The 23789-nt window shown below is 56.0% G+C and overlaps 2 protein-coding genes across 9 annotated transcripts in view; both read left to right on the top strand.

The window, feature by feature from the left end:
- LOC140398897 (semaphorin-3F-like) overlaps positions 1-23789 on the top strand; it is a 558403-nt gene that overhangs the window by 295990 nt on the left and 238624 nt on the right. The gene's annotated exons all lie outside the window — the stretch shown is intronic.
- The window catches only part of LOC140398896 (RNA-binding protein 10-like), a 108420-nt gene that overhangs the window by 56462 nt on the left and 28169 nt on the right, over positions 1-23789 (top strand). For all 8 annotated transcript variants that reach the window (XM_072487856.1, XM_072487854.1, XM_072487860.1 and 5 more), the window contains exons 11-13: positions 5293-5390; positions 8387-8474; positions 12911-13009. In XM_072487856.1, the coding sequence (XP_072343957.1) occupies positions 5293-5390; positions 8387-8474; positions 12911-13009 (285 nt within the window). The remainder of the gene's footprint in view (positions 1-5292; positions 5391-8386; positions 8475-12910; positions 13010-23789) is intronic.

Genomic DNA, 23789 nt, shown 5'->3' on the forward strand with positions numbered 1-23789 from the left:
CTCCCTCTACACTGTCCCCATCAAACACTCCCAGGACAGGTACAGCATGGGGTTAGATACAGAGTAAAGCTCCCTCTACACTGTCCCCATCAAACACTCCCAGGACAGGGACAGCACGGGGTTTAATACAGAGTAAAGCTCCCTCGACACTGTCCCCATCAAACACTCCCAGGACAGGTACAGCATGGGGTTAGATACAGAGTAAAGCTCCCTCTACACTGTCCTCTTCAAACACTCCGAGGACAGGTACAGCACGGGATTAGATACAGAGTAAAGCTCCCTCTACACTGTCCCCATCAAACACTCCCAGGACAGGTACAACACGGGGTTAGATACAGAGTAAAGCTCCTCTCCACTGTCCCCATCAAACACTCCCAGGACAGGTACAGCATGGGGTTAGATACAGAGTAAAGCTCCCTCTACACTGTCCCCATCAAACACTCCCAGGACAGGTACAGCACGAGGTTAGATACAGAGTAAAGCTCCCTCCACACTGTCCTCATCAAACACTCCCAGGACAGGTACAGCACGGGGTTAGATACAGAGTAAAGCTCCCTCTACACTGTCCCCATCAAACACTCCCAGGACAGGTACAACACGGGGTTAGATACAGAGTAAAGCTCCCTCTACACTGTCCTCATCAAACACTCCCAGGACAGGTACAACACGGGGTTAGATACAGAGTAAAGCTCCCTCTACACTGTCCCCATCACACACTCGCAGGACAGGTACAGCACAGGGTTAGATACAGGGTAAAGCTCCCCCTACATCAAACACTCCCAGGACAACTACAGCACAGGGTTACATACAGAGTAAAGCTCCCTCTACACTGTCCCCATCAAACACTCCCAGGACAGGTACAGCACGGGGTTAGATACAGACTAAAGCTCCCTCTACACTGTCCTCATCAAACACTCCCAGGACAGGTACAACACGGGGTTAGATACAGAGTAAAGCTCCCTCTACACTGTCCCCATCAAACACTCCCAGGACAGGTACAGCACGGGTTAGATGCGGAGTAAAGCTCCCTCTACACTGTCCCTATCAAACATCCCCAGGACAGGTACAGCACGGGGTTAGATACAGAGTAAATCTCCCTCTGCACTGTCTCCATCAAACATTCCCAGGACAGGTACAGCATGGGGTTAGATACAAAGTAATGCTCCCTCCACACTGTCTCCATCAAACACTCCCAGGACAGGTACAGCACGGGGTTAGATACAGAGTAAAGTTCCCTCTACACTGTCCCCATCAAACACTCCCAGGACAGGGACAGGTACAGCACGGGGTTAGATGCGGAGTAAAGCTCCCTCTACACTGTCCCCATCAAACACCCCCAGGACAGGTACAGCACGGGGTTAGATACAGAGTAAAGCTCCCTCTACACTGTCCCCATCAAACACTCCCAGGACATGTACAGTACGGGGTTAGATACAGAATAAAGCTCCCTCTACACTGTCCCCATCAAACACTCCCAGGACAGGTACAGCACGGGGTTAGATACAGAGTAAAGCTCCCTCTACACTGTCCCCATCAAACACTCCCAGGACAGGTACAGCACGGGGTTAGATACAGAGTAAAGCTCCCTCTACACTGTCCCCATCAAACACTCCCAGGACAGGGACAGGTACAGCACGGGGTTAGATACAGATTAAAGCTCCCTCTGCACTGTCTCCATCAAACACTCCCAGGACAGGTACATAGAACATAGAACAATACAGCGCAGTACAGGCCCTTCGGCCCACGATGTTGCACCGAAACAAAAGCCATCTAACCTACACTATGCCATTATCATCCATATGTTTATCCAATAAACTTTTAAATGCCCTCAATGTTGGCGAGTTCACTACTGTAGCAGGTAGGGAATTCCACGGCCTCACTACTCTTTGCGTAAAGAACCTACCTCTGACCTCTGTCCTATATCTATTACCCCTCAGTTTAAAGTTATGTCCCCTCGTGCCAGCCATATCCATCCGCGGGAGAAGGCTCTCACTGTCCACCCTATCCAACCCCCTGATCATTTTGTATGCCTCTATTAAGTCTCCTCTTAACCTTCTTCTCTCCAACGAAAACAACCTCAAGTCCATCAGCCTTTCCTCATAAGATTTTCCCTCCATACCAGGCAACATCCTGGTAAATCTCCTCTGCACCCGCTCCAAAGCCTCCACGTCCTTCCTATAATGCGGTGACCAGAACTGTACGCAATACTCCAAATGCGGCCGTACCAGAGTTCTGTACAGCTGCAACATGACCTCCCGACTCCGGAACTCAATCCCTCTACCAATAAAGGCCAACACTCCATAGGCCTTCTTCACCACCCTATCAACCTGGGTGGCAACTTTCAGGGATCTATGTACATGGACACCTAGATCCCTCTGCTCATCCACACTTTCAAGAACTTTACCATTAGCCAAATATTCTGCATTCCTGTTATTCCTTCCAAAGTGAATCACCTCACACTTCTCTACATTAAACTCCATTTGCCACCTCTCAGCCCAGCTCTGCAGCTTATCTATATCCCTCTGTAACCTGCTACATCCTTCCACACTATCGACAACACCACCGACTTTAGTATCGTCTGCAAATTTACTCACCCACCCTTCTGCGCCTTCCTCTAGGTCATTGATAAAAATGACAAACAGCAACGGCCCCAGAACAGATCCTTGTGGTACTCCACTTGTGACTGTACTCCATTCTGAACATTTCCCATCAACCACCACCCTCTGTCTTCTTTCAGCTAGCCAATTTCTGATCCACATCTCTAAATCACCCTCAATCCCCAGCCTCCGTATTTTTTGCAATAGCCTACCGTGGGGAACCTTATCAAACGCTTTGCTGAAATCCATATACACCACATCAACTGCTCTACCCTCGTCTACCTGTTCAGTCACCTTCTCAAAGAACTCAATAAGGTTTGTGAGGCATGACCTACCCTTCACAAAGCCATGCTGACTATCCCTGATCATATTATTCCTATCTAGATGATTATAAATCTTGTCTCTTATAATCCCCTCCAAGACTTTACCCACTACAGACGTGAGGCTCACCGGTCTATAGTTGCCGGGGTTGTCTCTGCTCCCCTTTTTGAACAAAGGGAACACATTTGCTGTCCTCCAGTCCTCGGGCACTATTCCTGTAGCACGGGGTTAGATACAGAGTAAAGCTCCCTCTGCACTGTCTCCATCAAACACTCCCAGGACAGGTACAGCACGGGGTTAGATACAGAGTAAAGCTCCCTCTACACTGTCCCCATCAAACACTCCCAGGACAGGTACAGCACGGGGTTAGATACAGAGTAAAGCTCCCTCTACACTGTCTCCATCAAACACTCCCAGGACAGGTACAGCACGGGGTTAGATACAGAGTAAAGCTCCCTCTACACTGTCTCCATCAAACACTCCCAGGACAGGTACAGCACTGGGTGAGATACAGAGTAAATCTCCCCCTACACTGTCCCCATCAAACACTCCCAGGACAGGGACAGCACGGGGTTAGATACAGAGTAAAGCTCCCTCTACACTGTCTCCATCAAACACTCCCAGGACAGGAACAGCACGGGGTTAGATACAGAGTAAAGCTCCCTCTCCACTGTCTCCATCAAACACTCCCAGGACATGTACAGCACGGGGTTAGATACAGAGTAAAGCTCCCTCTACACTGTCCCCATCAAACACTCCCAGGACAGGTACAGCACGGGGTTAGATACAGAGTAAAGCTCCCTCTCCACTGTCTCCATCAAACACTCCCAGGACAGGTACAGCACAGGGTTAGATACAGAGCAAAGCTCCCCCTACACTGTCCCCATCATACACTCCCAGGACAGGTACAGCACGGAGTTAGATACAGAGTAAAGCGCCCTCTACACTGTCCCCATCAAACACTCCCAGGACAGGTACAGCACGGGGTTAGATACAGAGTAAAGCTCCCTCTCCACTGTCTCCATCAAACACTCCCAGGACAGGTACAACACAGGGTTAGATACAGAGCAAAGCTCCCCCTACACTGTCCCCATCAAACACTCCCAGGACAGGTACAGCACGGAGTTAGATACAGAGTAAAGCGCCCTCTACACAGTCCCCATCAAACACTCCCAGGACAGGTACAGCACGGAGTTAGATACAGAGTAAAGCGCCCTCTACACAGTCCCCATCAAACACTCCCAGGACAGGTACAGCACGGGGTTAGATACAGAGTAAAGCGCCCTCTACACAGTCCCCATCAAACACTCCCAGGACAGGTACAGCACGGGGTTAGATACAGAGTAAAGCGCCCTCTACACAGTCCCCGTCAAACACTCCCAGGACAGGTACAGCACGGGGTTAGATACAGAGAAAAACTCCCTCTACACTGTCCTCATCAAACACTCCTAGGTCAGGTACAGCACGCGGTTAGATACAGAGTAAAGCTCCCTCTACACTATCCCCATCAAACACTCCCAGGACAGGTACAGCACGGTGTTAGATACAGAGAAAAACTCCCTCTACACTGTCCCCATCAAACACTCCCAGGACAGGTACAGCACGGGGTTAGATACAGAGTAATGCTCCCTCTCCATTACAGAAGGGGACTGGGGGACACCTGCTGGTGCTGGTGTTGTATCCTGATGGCTGTACTTTCACTCTCGTGAATCGTGGGTTATTTTTCTGAGAGTGCTGAGTTTGGTCAGAGCTGATCAAGGTATCGGGGGGGTTTTGAGGAAACACCATTTTACCCAGAGGGTGGTGATGGTCTGACCTGCGCTGGCTGGGAGGGTGGTAGAGGCGGTTTGCCCCACATCCTTTAAAAAGTACCTGAATGAGCACCCGGCACGTCTTCACTTTCAAGTGCTGGCAAATGGGATTAGGGGGTCAGGTCAGGAGCTTTCCCGGTGTTGGTGCAGACTGGATGGAGCAAAGGGCCTTTTCTACACACTCTTATTCAGTGTGAGTGCTGCTATGGGCAGCACGGTAGCACAGCGGTTTGCACTGTGGCTTTACAGCGCCAGGGTCCCTGGTTCGATTCCCCGCTGGGTCACTGTCCGTGCGGAGTCTGCACGTTCTCCCCGTGTCTGTGTGGGTTTCCTCCGGGTGCTCCGGTTTCCTCCCACAGTCCAAAGACGTGCAGGTTAGGTGGATTGCCCATGATAAATTGTCCTTAGTGACCAAAAAGGTTCGGAGGGGTTATTGGGTTACAGGGATGGGGTCGAAGTGACGGCTTAAATGGGTGGGTGCAGACTCGATGGGCCGAATGGCCTCCTTCTGCTCTGTATGTTCTATGTTCTCTGCTGAAGTTGGTTTTTCTATCTGTTTGCAGGAAGCCTCCCAGCTGCTGCAGATTCTTCAGTCACTGCAACCTCCCCTCAACATCGATGGGAAAACCATCAATGTAGAGTTCGCTAAAGGCACCAAGAGGTACGTTCGCTCGTCTTCCATTGCTGATTAAGTAAATTACCAATCTGTGTTATTAAAATGCCTTTCACAACCTCTGAGCAGCAGGCAGATAAATACTGTCACTCAGACCACAGAGAACACCCATCCCACACTACATCCTCTGCAGCCTGGAAAATGGACGTCCACCTGCAAGGCAGATTGGCCTAGGTTTCCAGCCTTAGCTAAAAGGCTGACTCTCCGACAGTGCTGACTCTCCGACAGTGCGGCGTTCCCTCAGCTCTGACTCTCCGACAGCGCAGCGCTCCCTCAGCTCTGACCCTCCGAAAGTGCGGCGCTCCCTCAGATCTGACTCTCCAACAGTGCGGCGCTCCCTAAGCTCTGACTCTCCGACAGCGCGGTGCTCCCTTAGCTCTGACTCTCCGCAAGTGCGGCGCTCCCTCAGCACTGTCCCTCCGACAGTGCGGCACTCCCTCAGTACTGACCCTCCGACAGTGCGGCACTCCATCAGTACTGACCCTCTGACAGTGCAGCACTCCCTCAGCACTGACCCTCTGACAGTGCGGCACTCCCTCAGTACTGACCCTCTGACATGGCGGCGCTCCCTCAGTACTGACCCTCTGACAGTGCGGCACTCCCTCAGTACTGACCGTCTGACAGTGCGGCGCTCCCTCAGCACTGACCCTCTGACAGTGCAGCACTCCCTCAGTACTGACCCTCCGACAGTGCAGCACTCCCTCAGCACTGACCCTCTGACAGTGCGGCGCTCCCTCAGCACTGACCCTCTGACAGTGCAGCACTCCCTCAGTACTGACCCTCTGACAGTGCGGCACTCCCTCAGTACTGACCCTCTGACAGTGCGGCACTCCCTCAGTACTGATCCTCTGACAGTGCGGCACTCCCTCAGTACTGACCCTCTGAACGTGCAGCACTCCCTCAGTACTGACCCTCTGACAGTGAAGCAGTCCCTCAGCACTGACCCCCTGACAGTGCGGCACTCCCTCAGTACTGACCCTCTGACAGTGCGGCACTCCCTCAGTACTGACCCTCTGGCAGTGCGGCACTCCCTCAGTACTGACCCTCCGACAGTGCGGCACTCCCTCAGTACTGACCCTCCGACAGTGCGGCACTCCCTCAGTACTGACCCTCTGACAGTGCTGCACTCCCTCAGTACTGACCCTCTGACAGTGCGGCACTCCCTCAGCACTGACCCTCTGACAGTGCGGCACTCCCTCAGCACTGACCCCCTGACAGTGCGGCACTCCCTCAGCACTGACCCTCTGACAGTGCGGCGCTCCCTCAGTACTTACCCTCTGACAGTGCGGCGCTCCCTCGGTACTGACCCTCTGACGGTGCAGCACTCCCTCAGTACTGACCCTCTGACAGTGCGGCACTCCCTCAGTACTGACTCTCTGACAGTGCGGCGCTCCCTCGGTACTGACCCTCTGACAGTGCGGCGCTCCCTCAGTACTGACCCTCTGACAGTGCGGCACTCCCTCAGTACTGACCCTCTGACAGTGCAGCACTCCCTCAGTACTGACCCTCTGACAGTGCAGCACTCCCTCAGTAGTGACCCTCCGACAGTGCGGCACTCAGTAGTGACCCTCCGACAGTGCGGCACTCCCTCAGTACTGACCCTCCGACAGTGCGGCACTCCCTCAGTACTGACCCTCTGACAGTGCGGCACTCCCTCAGCACTGACCCTCTGACAGTGCGGCACTCCCTCAGTACTGACCCTCTGACAGTGCGGCACTCCCTCAGCACTGACCCTCTGACAGTGCAGCACTCCCTCAGTACTGACCCTCTGACAGTGCGGCACTCCCTCAGTACTGACCCTCTGACAGTGCAGCACTCCCTCAGTACTGACCCTCTGACAGTGCGGCACTCCCTCAGTACTGACCCTCTGACAGTGCGGCACTCCCTCAGTACTGACCCTCTGACAGTGCAGCACTCCCTCAGTACTGACCCTCTGACAGTGCGGCACTCCCTCAGTACTGACCCTCTGACAGTGCGGCACTCCCTCAGAACTGACCCTCTGACAGTGCGGCACTCCCTCAGCACTGACCCTCTGACAGTGCAGCACTCCCTCAGTACTGACCCTCTGACAGTGCGGCACTCCCTCAGTACTGACCCTCTGACAGTGCGGCACTCCCTCAGTACTGACCCTCTGACAGTGCGGCACTCCCTCAGTACTGACCCTCTGACAGTGCGGCACTCCCTCAGTATTGACCCTCTGACAGTGCGGCACTCCCTCAGTACTGACCCTCTGACAGTGCGGCACTCCCTCAGTACTGACCCTCTGACAGTGCGGCACTCCCTCAGTACTGACCCTCTGACAGTGCGGTGCTCCCTCAGTACTGACCCTCTGACAGTGAAGCACTCCCTCAGTACTGACCCTCTGACAGTGCAGCACTCCCTCAGCACTGACCCTCTGACAGTGCAGCACTCCCTCAGTACTGACCCTTTGACAGTGCGGCACTCCCTCAGCACTGACCCTCTGACAGTGCAGCACTCCCTCAGTACTGACCCTCTGACAGTGCGGCGCTCCCTCAGTACTGACCCTCTGACAGTGCGGCACTCCCTCAGTACTGACCCTCTGACAGTGCGGCACTCCCTCAGTACTGACCCTCTGACAGTGCGGCACTCCCTCAGTACTGACCCTCTGACAGTGCGGTGCTCCCTCAGTACTGACCCTCTGACAGTGAAGCACTCCCTCAGTACTGACCCTCTGACAGTGCAGCACTCCCTCAGCACTGACCCTCTGACAGTGCAGCACTCCCTCAGTACTGACCCTCTGACAGTGCGGCACTCCCTCAGCACTGACCCTCTGACAGTGCAGCACTCCCTCAGTACTGACCCTCTGACAGTGCGGCACTCCCTCAGCATAATGTTAAATTGCTGATTGGAGAGATGTTGCTCTGCTGAGCTGAATTGGTTGAAAGTGTAATTTGATGTCTGCAGACTGACTAATGGCAAGTTTCCTCCGTCTGACATCCTCTTTCTTTCCGCTCTCGCTGCAGGGATGTGGTGCTGACGGATGGCAGCCGGGCCAGTGCAGCATCTGTGGCCAGTACAGCGATCGCCGCTGCGCAGTGGGCAGTCAACCAGGTGAGGGAGTTCAGTTCGTGAGGGAGGGAGTGAGATGGAGCTTGAGGGAAGAGGGCGTCAAGACGGCATTTCTGGGCACCTGTGGAATCGAGGGGGTGAGGGGTGGGGATGTGACATTGAAAGGTTCGAGGGCCTGACGCCGTCGGGTCGGACAATGCCCTTCGAACCCTGTGAATGGAGACGCCACCTGCGGAGCAAGAGATCCGTTCGCGGCCGCTCCTGCCGGCTGCCTGTTCAGCGCCCGCGCCCGTCTGTAAATCAGCGAGCGTGCAGGGGCGCTGCGGCAGACAGACATTCCCCCACTCAGCAGAACGTATCACCAGAGGAAAGCGTGACTCGTCTTCCGCTCTCCGGCTGCTGGAGGGATGCATTAGCTATGGTGCGGATCAAAACGCTCGCTCACTCCACTGGTGTAATGTAGGAAACGCAGCAACGGGTTTTCACGTAGTAAAGATCCCACCGACAGACGTGGTGACGATCTCTGTGCCGAAGGGGCAGAGGCAATAATGGACTGTACGGCCACTGACTGTTATTTAACAAAATAAAGCGAAATACCGCGGGCGTTGGCGACTGAAACCAGAACGAGCGGGCGCCACAAAAAGCTCCACAGATCTGCCGGCACCGATCTGGAGAGGAGCAGAGGCAACGGTTCCAGTCCAGAGAGTCTCTGACAGAATTTGAGGGATAAATGGTGTACAAGGGACGGATTTATCTTCTTGAGGCATTGGGACCGGTTCTGCAGAAGGTAGGAACTGCAGAAACCGGACGGGTTGCACCCGGGAAGAGCTGGGACTAGTATGCTTGGCGGAGGGTGGGGGCTTCGATGGGTCAGGTTCAGATTGGAACCAGGAAGTAGAACATTAGTTTGTGATGTAGTCAGTGACTCAAAGACAAAAGGGCTAAAAAGCATCAGCGAAGGATCTTGACGGAGCTGAACTGTTTATACTCCAATGCCGGGAGTATTACACCCAAGGCAGCTAAGTTACGGGCACAGTTAGACACATGGCAGCAGGATGTCAGTGCTACAACGGAAACCTGCCTGAAGGAGAGGGAAAGCTGATTACCCCTGGATTTAGAGTATTCAGGTAGGATAGAGTGGGTGATTTAAAGAAAAAGGAGGGCTAGGGCGGCACAGTGGTTAGCACTGCTGCCTCACGGCGCCGAGGTCCCAGGTTCGATCCCGGCTCTGGGTCACTGTCCGTGTGGAGTTTGCACATTCTCCCCGTGTCTGCGTGGGTTTAACCCCCACAACCCAAAGATGTGCAGGGTAGGTGGATTGGCCACGCTAAATTGCCCCTTAGTTGGAAAAAATTAATTGGGTACTCTAAATTTATATTTTAAAGAAAGAAGGGCACATTACATTGTTGGTTAAAAAATCAATTCTAGTTGTGAGAAGAGCTGATATACTAAATGGGCTCACAAATGAAGCTTTATGTGTTGGGTTGAATTTAAAAAGGGGCGGTCGCATTACTGGGAATATACTACAGATCCCCAAAAAGTGAGAGGGAGATAGATATAATAATGTTTATTGTCACAAGTTGGCTTACATTAACACTGCAATGAAGTTACTGTGAAAAGCCCCTAGTCGCCACATTCCGGCGCCTGTTCGGGTACACAGAGGGAGAATTCACAATGTCCAATTCACCTAACAGCACGTCTTTCGGGACTCGTGGGAGGAAACCGGAGCATCCGGAGGAAACCCACGCAGACACGGGGAGAGCGTGCAGACTCCGCACAAACACCCAAGCCGGGACCCTGGCGCTGTGAAGCAATAATGCTAACCAGTACAATTCTGTCTGTAGGAATCAAGAGGTATTCTGTAAAGGGGCAGAGGTACATCAGGAGTAAAAGTTATAAACTGGGGGAGGGCCAATTTTCCAAAACTGAGAAGTGATTTAATGGACTGGACAGGACTGCTAAAGGGTAACTCGGTGGTAAACCAGTGGGAAGCAGTGGATCCTAGGGTACAAAGCAGACATGTCCCCTCCATAAGTGCTGCCTGTGGTGGCCTCGGAAAATACAGGGAAAGGTAAAAGAGAAAACGAAAGCTTATGGTCGTCATAGAAAGCTCAACACTATCCTAGCGAAGGATAGAAAGTACAAGGATCAAGTAAAAAAAAGGAAATGAAAGAGAAGTGACAAAAAATATTCGCAAGCAAGATGAAGGAAAACCCAAAGATGCTTCCCTGGAATAGGAAAAGGATAGTTCAGGAAAAAGTGTGACCTATTCAAGATGAATAAGGGAACTTGTGTGAAAGTGCGGAGGATATGGGAAGAGTTTTAAATGAATTTCTGTCTCCGTATTGGCAAAGGAAAGGGATGTGGCGGATATAGTCATCCAAGAGGAGCCGTGTGAGATAATCAGGAGGAGAGAGGAAGTGTGAGAGGAGTTCAGATCCCCGAGATTGGACAAGTCGCCAGGGCCGGATGGATTGTTTCCCGGGATGTTGAAGGAGGTCAGGGAGGAGATGATGCCAGATGCCCTGAGGGATTATTTTCCAAATTGCACTGAACACTGGGGAGGTGCCAGAGGAGTGCAACTTCCGTTGTTTTAAGAAGGGATCGAAGGAAAAGTCAAACAATTATAGGCCATTTAGTCTTTGGTTCGGTGGTGGGAAAATTGTTCAAATCAATCCTGATTGATTATAAATTGTTCGGATTTTGCCTCACAAATATGATTGAATGCTTTGAAGAAGGGACGAGGAGGATTGACGAGGGTAATGCAGCGGATGTTGCCTACAAGGTCCCACTGGTCAGAAAAGTAAAAGCCCACAGGATACAGGGCAATATCACAACAAAGTTGTCCCAGTAATAGGAAAGAAAAGGGAATGGTCGATGGTAGCCTGCGAATGGAACGTTGTTTCAAGTATTCTGCAGGGATCGGTGTTGGAGCCCTTGCTGTTGTATTTATTAGCGATTTGGGGTAGAGGGGTGCAGATGGAGTTAAAGTCGGTGTGAGGTCAGCATTTAGGGAGGTCAAACAGTTATAGAGAGTACACAATAATGGGAATATACTAAGAGGGGTAGATGAAGTGAGAGATCTTGGCGTACAGGTACGCAGGTCCCTAAAGGCAGCAGTTCACGTACACACGGTTGTTAAGAAAGCAGATGGAATGCTCTCCATTGGCAGAGCTATAGAATAAAAAGTACGGATATAATGTTGGAATTGTATAAAATACTGGTGAGGCCACAACTGGAGTATTGTGGGCAGTTCCGGTCGCCACATTACAGGAAGGACGTTATTGCTCTGGAGAGAGTGCAGAGGAGGTTTACAAGAATGTTGCCAGGGCTGGAAAGGTGTGTCTGTGAGGAGAGATTGAAGAGGTCGGGGCTGTTTTCACTGGAACAGAGAGGGCTGAGGGGGTGACTTGATTGAGGTGAACAAAATTGTGAGGGGACGATACAGAGTGGGCAGCAGGAATGTGTTTCCTTGGAATAGAGTTCAAAAACCAGGGGTCTTTGATTCAAGAGAAGTGGCAGAAGGTGTCGAGGGGACATGAGGAAAGATGTTTTTACGCAGAGGGGAGTGGGGGTCTGGAATTCGCTGCCTGAGTTGGTGGAGGCACAGACCCCAAAGTCTTGTTAAAAGTTCCTGGATCTGCACCTTTATTGCTGAAAGCTGCAGGGCTCGGGACTGGGTGCAGGAAGGTGGGATTAGAAAGAGCACCTGGGTGCCTTTGGGTCGGAGTGGACAATATGGCTACCCTCCTGGGCTGTACCATTTCCATGGTTCTAAATATCGGGGAGGACTCACCTCTCTGCCCAAGCTCACCCGCGTTCTTCGTCCAATAGCAGCCGTGACGGGGGTCCCCGTGGCTTAACGTTTTCATTGCAAGGCGGCGGTCCCACGTGACTGCATCGCAATGTGTCAGCCGTGGTTTCTATATGTCCTGGAGGTTGGGGGTGTGGGGTGAGGGAGGTCACGGCTGCATTGGGTACGCGTGCAGAACCCTGCACTGATCCTGTTTATTCGCTGCGTGAGGCAGCGGCCACTGAGCCCCTGACTTATAACCTCGCCCCCGGCGAGTGAGAGTGGTGGCGTTGGGGAAAACGGGGGTGGGGCGGTAGAGGGGGAAACGGGGAGGAAGGGGAGCGGTGGAGGGGGAAATGGGAGGAGGGGGAAATGGGGTGGAGGGGGAAATGGGGAGCGGTGGGGGGGAAACGGGGAGGAGGGGGAGGGGTGGGGGAGAAACGGGGAGGAGGGGGAGCGGTGGGGGGGGAAACGGGGAGGAGGGGTGGAGGGGGAAACGGGGAGGAGGGGGAAGAGGGGGAGCGGTGGATGGGGTAACGGGTGGAGGGGGAAATGGGGGGAGGGAAGAGGGGGGGCGGTGGGGGGGAGTCGGGGAGGGGGCACGGGTGATGCAAGTTTGTGGTGTTGAAGACAATCGGTGTAGGTTATTGCCCTCTGACCTTTTCACCCTCCCTGCCCTCTGCAGAGTTCAGATGCCGACAGCCACAGCACGTGGGTAAACCAGGACGGGCAAGGAGACTACTCGTACTACCAGGACGATGGGTACCAGCGGCAATACTCCCAGGTCAGTGCGGCGCTGCGTCAGGTGCATGGCGGCAGCTTCCACCGCGACGCCACAGCCTCTGCAAGGTGGATGATTCAGCATTTTTAAGGAAGTGCCCCTTCTGGAAAAACAGGAGGAGCCCATTCAGCCCCTCTCCAGCCTGTTACACAGGAACAGGAGGCCCATTCAGCCCCTCTCCAGCCTGTTACACAGGACCAGGAGGAGGCCCATTCAGCCCCTCTCCAGCCTGTTACACAGGAACAGGAGGCCCATTCAGCCCCTCTCCAGCCTGTTACACAGGAACAGGAGGAGGCCCATTCAGCCCCTCTCCAGCCTGTTACACAGGAACAGGAGGAGGCCCATTCAGCCCCTCTCCAGCCTGTTACACAGGAACAGGAGGAGGCCCATTCAGCCCCTCTCCAGCCTGTTACACAGGAACAGGAGGAGGCCCATTCAGCCCCTCTCCAGCCTGTTACACTGGAACAGGAGGATCCCCATTCAGCCCCTCTCCAGTCTGTTACACAGGAACAGGAGGAGGCCCATTCAGCCCCTCTCCAGCCTGTTACACAGGAACAGGAGGAGGCCCATTCAGCCCCTCTCCAGCCTGTCACACAGGAACAGGAGGAGGCCCATTCAGCCCCTCTCCAGCCTGTTACACAGGAACAGGAGGCCCATTCAGCCCCTCTCCAGCCTGTTACACAGGAACATAAGGAGGCCCATTCAGCCCCTCTCCAGCCTGTTACACAGGAACAGGAGGAGGCCCATTCAGCCCCTCTCCAGCCTGTCACACAGGAACAGGAGGAGGCCCATTCAGCCCCTCTCCAGCCTGTTACACAGGAACAGGAGGCCCATTCAGCCCCTCTCCAGCCTGTTACACAGGAACAGGAGGAGGCCCATTCAGCCCCTCTCCAGCCTGTTACACAGGAACAGGAGGAAGCCCATTCAGCCCCTCTCCAGCCTGTTACACAGGAACAGGAGGCCCATTCAGCCCCTCTCCAGCCTGTTACACAGGAACAGGAGGAGCCCATTCAGCCCCTCTCCAGCCTGTTACACAGGAACAGGAGGAGCCCATTCAGCCCCTCTCCAGCCTGTTACACAGGAACAGGAGGAGCCCATTCAGCCCCTCTCCAGCCTGTTACACAGGAACAGGAGGAGGCCCATTCAGCCCCTCTCCAGCCTGTTACACAGGAACAGGAGGAGGCCCATTCAGCCCCTCTCCAGCCTGTTACACAGGAACAGGAGGAGGCCATTCAGCCCCTCTCCAGCCTGTTACACAGGAACAGGAGGAGGCCCATTCAGCCCCTCTCCAGCCTGTTACACAGGAACAGGAGGAGGCCCATTCAGTCCCTCTCCAGCCTGTTACACAGGAACAGGAGGAGACCCATTCAGCCCCTCTCCAACCAGTTACACAGGAACAGGAGGAGACCCATTCAGCCCCTCTCCAGCCTGTTACACAGGAACAGGAGGAGGCCCATTCAGCCCCTCTCCAGCCTGTTACACAGGAACAGGAGGAGGCCCATTCAGCCCCTCTCCAGCCTGTTACACAGGAACAGGAGGAGGCCCATTCAGCCCCTCTCCAGCCTGTTACACAGGAACAGGAGGAGGTCCATTCAGCCCCTCTCCAGCCTGTTACACAGGAACAGGAGGAGGCCATTCAGCCCCTCTCCAGCCTGTTACACAGGAACAGGAGGAGGCCATTCAGCCCCTCTCCAGCCTGTTACACAGGAACAGGAGGAGGCCCATTCAGCCCCTCTCCAGCCTGTTACACAGGAACAGGAGGAGGCCCATTCAGTCCCTCTCCAGCCTGTTACACAGGAACAGGAGGAGACCCATTCAGCCCCTCTCCAACCAGTTACACAGGAACAAGAGGAGGTCCATTCAGCCCCTCTCCAGCCTGTTACACAGGAACAGGAGGAGGCCCATTCAGCCCCTCTCCAGCCTGTTACACAGGAACAGGAGGAGGCCCATTCAGCCCCTCTCCAGCCTGTCACACAGGAACAGGAGGAGGTCCATTCAGCCCCTCTCCAGCCTGTTACACAGGAACAGGAGGCGGTCCATTCAGCCCCTCTCCAGCCTGTTACACAGGAACAGGAGGAGGCCCATTCAGCCCCTCTCCAGCCTGTTACACAGGAACAGGAGGAGGCCCATTCAGCCCCTCTCCAGCCTGTTACACAGGAACAGGAGGAGGCCATTCAGCCCCTCTCCACCCTGTTACAGAGGAACAGGATGAGGCCCATTCAGCCCCTCTCCAGCCTGTTACACAGGAACAGGAGGAGGCCCATTCAGCCCCTCTCCATCCTGTTACACAGGAACAGGAGGAGGCCCATTCAGCCCCTCTCCAGCCTGTTACACAGGAACAGGAGGAGCCCATTCAGCCCCTCTCCAGCCTGTTACACAGGAACAGGAGGAGACCCATTCAGCCCCTCTCCAGCCTGTCACACAGGAACAGGAGGAGACCATTCAGCCCCTCTCCAGCCTGTCACACAGGAACAGGAGGAGACCATTCAGCCCCTCTCCAGCCTGTCACACAGGAACAGGAGGAGCCCCATTCAGCCCCTCTCCAGCCTGTTACACAGGAACAGGAGGAGAGGGGGCCCATTCAGCCCCTCTCCAGCCTATCACACAGGAACAGGAGGAGCCCATTCAGCCCCTCTCCAGCCTGTTACACAGGAACAGGAGGAGGCCCATTCAGCCCCTCTCCAGCCTGTTACACAGGAACAGGAGGCCATTCAGCCCCTCTCCAGCCTGTTGCACAGGAACAGGAGGAGGCCCATTCAGCCCGTCTCCAGCCTGTTACACAGGAACAGGAGGAGGCCCATTCAGCCCCTCTCCAGCATGTTACACAGGAACAGGAGGAGGCCCATTCAGCCCCTCTCCAGCGTGTTACACAGGAACAGGAGGAGGCCCATTCAGCCCCTCTCCAGCCTGTTACACAGGAACAGGAGGAGGCCCATTCAGTCCCTCTCCAGCCTGTTACACAGGAACAGGAGGAGGCCCATTCAGCCCCTCTCCAGCCTGTTACACAGGAACAGGAGGAGGCCCATTCAGCCCCTCTCCAGCCTGTTACACAGGAACAGGAGGAGGCCCATTCAGCCCCTCTCCAGTCTGTTACACAGGAACAGGAGGAGGCCCATTCAGCCCCTCTCCAGCCTGTTACACAGGAACAGGAGGAGGCCCATTCAGCCCCTCTCCAGCCTGTCACACAGGAACAGGAGGAGGCCCATTCAGCCCCTCTCCAGCCTGTTACACAGGAACAGGAGGCCCATTCAGCCCCTCTCCAGCCTGTTACACAGGAACATAAGGAGGCCCATTCAGCCCCTCTCCAGCCTGTTACACAGGAACAGGAGGAGGCCCATTCAGCCCCTCTCCAGCCTGTCACACAGGAACAGGAGGAGGCCCATTCAGCCCCTCTCCAGCCTGTTACACAGGAACAGGAGGCCCATTCAGCCCCTCTCCAGCCTGTTACACAGGAACAGGAGGAGGCCCATTCAGCCCCTCTCCAGCCTGTTACACAGGAACAGGAGGAAGCCCATTCAGCCCCTCTCCAGCCTGTTACACAGGAACAGGAGGCCCATTCAGCCCCTCTCCAGCCTGTTACACAGGAACAGGAGGAGCCCATTCAGCCCCTCTCCAGCCTGTTACACAGGAACAGGAGGAGCCCATTCAGCCCCTCTCCAGCCTGTTACACAGGAACAGGAGGAGCCCATTCAGCCCCTCTCCAGCCTGTTACACAGGAACAGGAGGAGGCCCATTCAGCCCCTCTCCAGCCTGTTACACAGGAACAGGAGGAGGCCCATTCAGCCCCTCTCCAGCCTGTTACACAGGAACAGGAGGAGGCCATTCAGCCCCTCTCCAGCCTGTTACACAGGAACAGGAGGAGGCCATTCAGCCCCTCTCCAGCCTGTTACACAGGAACAGGAGGAGGCCCATTCAGCCCCTCTCCAGCCTGTTACACAGGAACAGGAGGAGGCCCATTCAGTCCCTCTCCAGCCTGTTACACAGGAACAGGAGGAGACCCATTCAGCCCCTCTCCAACCAGTTATACAGGAACAGGAGGAGACCCATTCAGCCCCTCTCCAGCCTGTTACACAGGAACAGGAGGAGGCCCATTCAGCCCCTCTCCAGCCTGTTACACAGGAACAGGAGGAGGCCCATTCAGCCCCTCTCCAGCCTGTTACACAGGAACAGGAGGAGGCCCATTCAGCCCCTCTCCAGCCTGTTACACAGGAACAGGAGGAGGTCCATTCAGCCCCTCTCCAGCCTGTTACACAGGAACAGGAGGAGGCCATTCAGCCCCTCTCCAGCCTGTTACACAGGAACAGGAGGAGGCCATTCAGCCCCTCTCCAGCCTGTTACACAGGAACAGGAGGAGGCCCATTCAGCCCCTCTCCAGCCTGTTACACAGGAATAGGAGGAGGCCCATTCAGTCCCTCTCCAGCCTGTTACACAGGAACAGGAGGAGACCCATTCAGCCCCTCTCCAACCAGTTACACAGGAACAAGAGGAGGTCCATTCAGCCCCTCTCCAGCCTGTTACACAGGAACAGGAGGAGGCCCATTCAGCCCCTCTCCAGCCTGTTACACAGGAACAGGAGGAGGCCCATTCAGCCCCTCTCCAGCCTGTCACACAGGAACAGGAGGAGGTCCATTCAGCCCCTCTCCAGCCTGTTACACAGGAACAGGAGGCGGTCCATTCAGCCCCTCTCCAGCCTGTTACACAGGAACAGGAGGAGGCCCATTCAGCCCCTCTCCAGCCTGTTACACAGGAACAGGAGGAGGCCCATTCAGCCCCTCTCCAGCCTGTTACACAGGAACAGGAGGAGGCCATTCAGCCCCTCTCCACCCTGTTACAGAGGAACAGGATGAGGCCCATTCAGCCCCTCTCCAGCCTGTTACACAGGAACAGGAGGAGGCCCATTCAGCCCCTCTCCATCCTGTTACACAGGAACAGGAGGAGGCCCATTCAGCCCCTCTCCAGCCTGTTACACAGGAACAGGAGGAGCCCATTCAGCCCCTCTCCAGCCTGTTACACAGGAACAGGAGGAGACCCATTCAGCCCCTCTCCAGCCTGTCACACAGGAACAGGAGGAGACCATTCAGCCCCTCTCCAGCCTGTCACACAGGAACAGGAGGAGACCATTCAGCCCCTCTCCAGCCTGTCACACAGGAACAGGAGGAGCCCCATTCAGCCCCTCTCCAGCCTGTTACACAGGAACAGGAGGAGAGGGGGCCCATTCAGCCCCTCTCCAGCCTATCACACAGGAACAGGAGGAGCCCATTCAGCCCCTCTCCAGCCTGTTACACAGGAACAGGAGGAGGCCCATTCAGCCCCTCTCCAGCCTGTTACACAGGAACAGGAGGCCATTCAGCCCCTCTCCAGCCTGTTGCACAGGAACAGGAGGAGGCCCATTCAGCCCGTCTCCAGCCTGTTACACAGGAACAGGAGGAGGCCCATTCAGCCCCTCTCCAGCATGTTACACAGGAACAGGAGGAGGCCCATTCAGCCCCTCTCCAGCGTGTTACACAGGAACAGGAGGAGGCCCATTCAGCCCCTCTCCAGCCTGTTACACAGGAACAGGAGGAGGCCCATTCAGTCCCTTTTCAATCCTGTTACACAGGAACAGGAGGAGGCCCATTCAGCCCCTCTCCAGCCTGTTACACAGGAACAGGAGGAGGCCCATTCAGCCCCTCTCCAGCCTGTTACACAGGAACAGGAGGAGGCCCATTCAGCCCCTCTCCAGCCTGTTACACAGGAACAGGAGGAGGCCCATTCAGCCCCTCTCCAGCCTGTTACACAGGAACAGGAGGAGGGCCATTCAGCCCCTCTCCAGCCTGTTACACAGGAACAGGAGGAGGCCCATTTAGCCCCTCTCCAGCCTGTTACACAGGAACAGGAGGAGCCCATTCAGCCCCTCTCCAGCCTGTTACACAGGAACAGGAGGAGGCCCATTCAGCCCCTCTCCAGCCTGTTACACAGGAACAGGAGGCCCATTCAGCCCCTCTCCAGCCTGTTACACAGGAACAGGAGGAGGCCATTCAGCCCCTCTCCAGCCTGTTACACAGGAACAGGAGGAGGCTCATTCAGCCCCTCTCCATCCTGTTACACAGGAACAGGAGGAGGCCCATTCAGCCCCTCTCCAGCCTGTTACACAGGAACAGGAGGAGGCCCATTCAGCCCCTCTCCAGCCTGTTACACAGGAACAGGAGGAGGCCCATTCGGCCCCTCCAGCCTGTTACACAGGAACAGGAGGAGCCCAATCAGCCCCTCTCCAGCCTGCTCCCCAGGAACAGGAGTTGGCCCCATTCAGCCCCTCTCCAGCCTGTTACACAGGAATAGGATGAGGCCCCATTCAGCCCCTCTCCAGCCTGCTCCCCACGAACAGGAGGAGGCCCCATTCAGCCCCTCTCCAGCCTGAAACACAGGAACAGGAGGAGGCCCCATTCAGCCCCTCTCCAGCCTGTTACACAGGAACAGGAGGAGGCCCATTCAGCCCCTCTCCAGCCTGTTACACAGGAACAGGAGGAGGCCCCATTCAGCCCCTCTCCAGCCTGTTACACAGGAACAGGAGGAGGCCCATTCAGCCCCTCCAGCCTGTTACACATGAACAGGAGGAGGCCCATTCAGCCCCTCTCCAGCCTGTTACACAGGAGGCCCATTCAGCCCCTCTCCAGCCTGTTACACAGGAACAGGAGGAGACCCATTCAGCCCCTCTCCAGCCTGTCACACAGGAACAGGAGGAGACCATTCAGCCCCTCTCCAGCCTGTCACACAGGAACAGGAGGAGCCCCATTCAGCCCCTCTCCAGCCTGTTACACAGGAACAGGAGGAGACCCATTCAGCCCCTCTCCAGCCTGTTACACAGGAACCGGAGGAGCCCCATTCAGCCCCTCTCCAGCCTGTTACACAGGAACAGGAGGCCCATTCTGCCCCTCTCCAGCCTGTTACACAGGAACAGGAGGGGCCCATTCAGCCCCTCTCCAGCCTGTTGCACAGGAACAGGAGGAGACCATTCAGCCCCTCTCCAGCCTGTTACACAGCAACAGGAGGAGGCCCATTCAGCCCCTCTCCAGCCTGTTACACAGGAACAGGAGGAGCCCCATTCAGCCCCTCTCCAGCCTGTTACACAGGAACAGGAGGAGACCATTCAGCCCCTCTCCAGCCTGTTACACAGCAACAGGAGGGGGCCCATTCAGCCCCTCTCCAGCCTGTTACACAGGAACAGGAGGAGCCCATTCAGCCCCTCTCCAGCCTGTTACACAGGAACAGGAGGGGGCCCATTCAGCCCCTCTCCAGCCTGTCACACAGGAACAGGAGGAGCCCATTCAGCCCCTCTCCAGCCTGTTACACAGGAACAGGAGGAGGCCCATTCAGCCCCTCTCCAGCCTGTTACACAGGAACAGGAGGCCATTCAGCCCCTCTCCAGCCTGTTACACAGGAACAGGAGGAGGCCCATTCAGCCCGTCTCCAGCCTGTTACACTGGAACAGGAGGAGGCCCATTCAGCCCCTCTCCAGCCTGTTACACAGGAACAGGAGGAGGCCCATTCAGCCCCTCTCCAGCCTGTTACACAGGAACAGGAGGAGGCCCATTCAGCCCCTCTCCAGCCTGTTACACAGGAACAGGAGGAGGCCCATTCAGCCCCTCTCCAGCCTGTTACACAGGAACAGGAGAAGGCCCATTCAGTCCCTCTCCAGCCTGTTACACAGGAACAGGAGGGGCCCATTCAGCCCCTCTCCAGCCTGTTACACAGGAACAGGAGGAGGCCCATTCAGCCCCTCTCCAGCCTGTTACACAGGAACAGGAGGAGGCCCATTCAGCCCCTCTCCAGCCTGTTACACAGGAACAGGAGGAGGCCCATTCAGCCCCTCTCCAGCCTGTCACACAGGAACAGGAGGAGGTCCATTCAGCCCCTCTCCAGCCTGTTACACAGGAACAGGAGGCGGTCCATTCAGCCCCTCTCCAGCCTGTTACACAGGAACAGGAGGAGGCCCATTCAGCCCCTCTCCAGCCTGTTACACAGGAACAGGAGGAGGCCCATTCAGCCCCTCTCCAGCCTGTTACACAGGAACAGGAGGAGGCCATTCAGCCCCTCTCCACCCTGTTACAGAGGAACAGGATGAGGCCCATTCAGCCCCTCTCCAGCCTGTTACACAGGAACAGGAGGAGGCCCATTCAGCCCCTCTCCATCCTGTTACACAGGAACAGGAGGAGGCCCATTCAGCCCCTCTCCAGCCTGTTACACAGGAACAGGAGGAGCCCATTCAGCCCCTCTCCAGCCTGTTACACAGGAACAGGAGGAGACCCATTCAGCCCCTCTCCAGCCTGTCACACAGGAACAGGAGGAGACCATTCAGCCCCTCTCCAGCCTGTCACACAGGAACAGGAGGAGACCATTCAGCCCCTCTCCAGCCTGTCACACAGGAACAGGAGGAGCCCCATTCAGCCCCTCTCCAGCCTGTTACACAGGAACAGGAGGAGAGGGGGCCCATTCAGCCCCTCTCCAGCCTATCACACAGGAACAGGAGGAGCCCATTCAGCCCCTCTCCAGCCTGTTACACAGGAACAGGAGGAGGCCCATTCAGCCCCTCTCCAGCCTGTTACACAGGAACAGGAGGCCATTCAGCCCCTCTCCAGCCTGTTGCACAGGAACAGGAGGAGGCCCATTCAGCCCGTCTCCAGCCTGTTACACAGGAACAGGAGGAGGCCCATTCAGCCCCTCTCCAGCATGTTACACAGGAACAGGAGGAGGCCCATTCAGCCCCTCTCCAGCGTGTTACACAGGAACAGGAGGAGGCCCATTCAGCCCCTCTCCAGCCTGTTACACAGGAACAGGAGGAGGCCCATTCAGTCCCTCTCCAGCCTGTTACACAGGAACAGGAGGAGGCCCATTCAGCCCCTCTCCAGCCTGTTACACAGGAACAGGAGGAGGCCCATTCAGCCCCTCTCCAGCCTGTTACACAGGAACAGGAGGAGGCCCATTCAGCCCCTCTCCAGCCTGTTACACAGGAACAGGAGGAGGCCCATTCAGCCCCTCTCCAGCCTGTTACACAGGAACAGGAGGAGGGCCATTCAGCCCCTCTCCAGCCTGTTACACAGGAACAGGAGGAGGCCCATTTAGCCCCTCTCCAGCCTGTTACACAGGAACAGGAGGAGCCCATTCAGCCCCTCTCCAGCCTGTTACACAGGAACAGGAGGAGGCCCATTCAGCCCCTCTCCAGCCTGTTACACAGGAACAGGAGGCCCATTCAGCCCCTCTCCAGCCTGTTACACAGGAACAGGAGGAGGCCATTCAGCCCCTCTCCAGCCTGTTACACAGGAACAGGAGGAGGCTCATTCAGCCCCTCTCCATCCTGTTACACAGGAACAGGAGGAGGCCCATTCAGCCCCTCTCCAGCCTGTTACACAGGAACAGGAGGAGGCCCATTCAGCCCCTCTCCAGCCTGTTACACAGGAACAGGAGGAGGCCCATTCGGCCCCTCCAGCCTGTTACACAGGAACAGGAGGAGCCCAATCAGCCCCTCTCCAGCCTGCTCCCCAGGAACAGGAGTTGGCCCCATTCAGCCCCTCTCCAGCCTGTTACACAGGAATAGGATGAGGCCCCATTCAGCCCCTCTCCAGCCTGCTCCCCACGAACAGGAGGAGGCCCCATTCAGCCCCTCTCCAGCCTGAAACACAGGAACAGGAGGAGGCCCCATTCAGCCCCTCTCCAGCCTGTTACACAGGAACAGGAGGAGGCCCATTCAGCCCCTCTCCAGCCTGTTACACAGGAACAGGAGGAGGCCCCATTCAGCCCCTCTCCAGCCTGTTACACAGGAACAGGAGGAGGCCCATTCAGCCCCTCCAGCCTGTTACACATGAACAGGAGGAGGCCCATTCAGCCCCTCTCCAGCCTGTTACACAGGAGGCCCATTCAGCCCCTCTCCAGCCTGTTACACAGGAACAGGAGGAGACCCATTCAGCCCCTCTCCAGCCTGTCACACAGGAACAGGAGGAGACCATTCAGCCCCTCTCCAGCCTGTCACACAGGAACAGGAGGAGCCCCATTCAGCCCCTCTCCAGCCTGTTACACAGGAACAGGAGGAGACCCATTCAGCCCCTCTCCAGCCTGTTACACAGGAACCGGAGGAGCCCCATTCAGCCCCTCTCCAGCCTGTTACACAGGAACAGGAGGCCCATTCTGCCCCTCTCCAGCCTGTTACACAGGAACAGGAGGGGCCCATTCAGCCCCTCTCCAGCCTGTTGCACAGGAACAGGAGGAGACCATTCAGCCCCTCTCCAGCCTGTTACACAGCAACAGGAGGAGGCCCATTCAGCCCCTCTCCAGCCTGTTACACAGGAACAGGAGGAGCCCCATTCAGCCCCTCTCCAGCCTGTTACACAGGAACAGGAGGAGACCATTCAGCCCCTCTCCAGCCTGTTACACAGCAACAGGAGGGGGCCCATTCAGCCCCTCTCCAGCCTGTTACACAGGAACAGGAGGAGCCCATTCAGCCCCTCTCCAGCCTGTTACACAGGAACAGGAGGGGGCCCATTCAGCCCCTCTCCAGCCTGTCACACAGGAACAGGAGGAGCCCATTCAGCCCCTCTCCAGCCTGTTACACAGGAACAGGAGGAGGCCCATTCAGCCCCTCTCCAGCCTGTTACACAGGAACAGGAGGCCATTCAGCCCCTCTCCAGCCTGTTACACAGGAACAGGAGGAGGCCCATTCAGCCCGTCTCCAGCCTGTTACACTGGAACAGGAGGAGGCCCATTCAGCCCCTCTCCAGCCTGTTACACAGGAACAGGAGGAGGCCCATTCAGC

Source organism: Scyliorhinus torazame, chromosome 22 (assembly GCF_047496885.1).
Source record: "Scyliorhinus torazame isolate Kashiwa2021f chromosome 22, sScyTor2.1, whole genome shotgun sequence".
NCBI classification, from domain to species: Eukaryota; Metazoa; Chordata; class Chondrichthyes; order Carcharhiniformes; family Scyliorhinidae; genus Scyliorhinus; species Scyliorhinus torazame.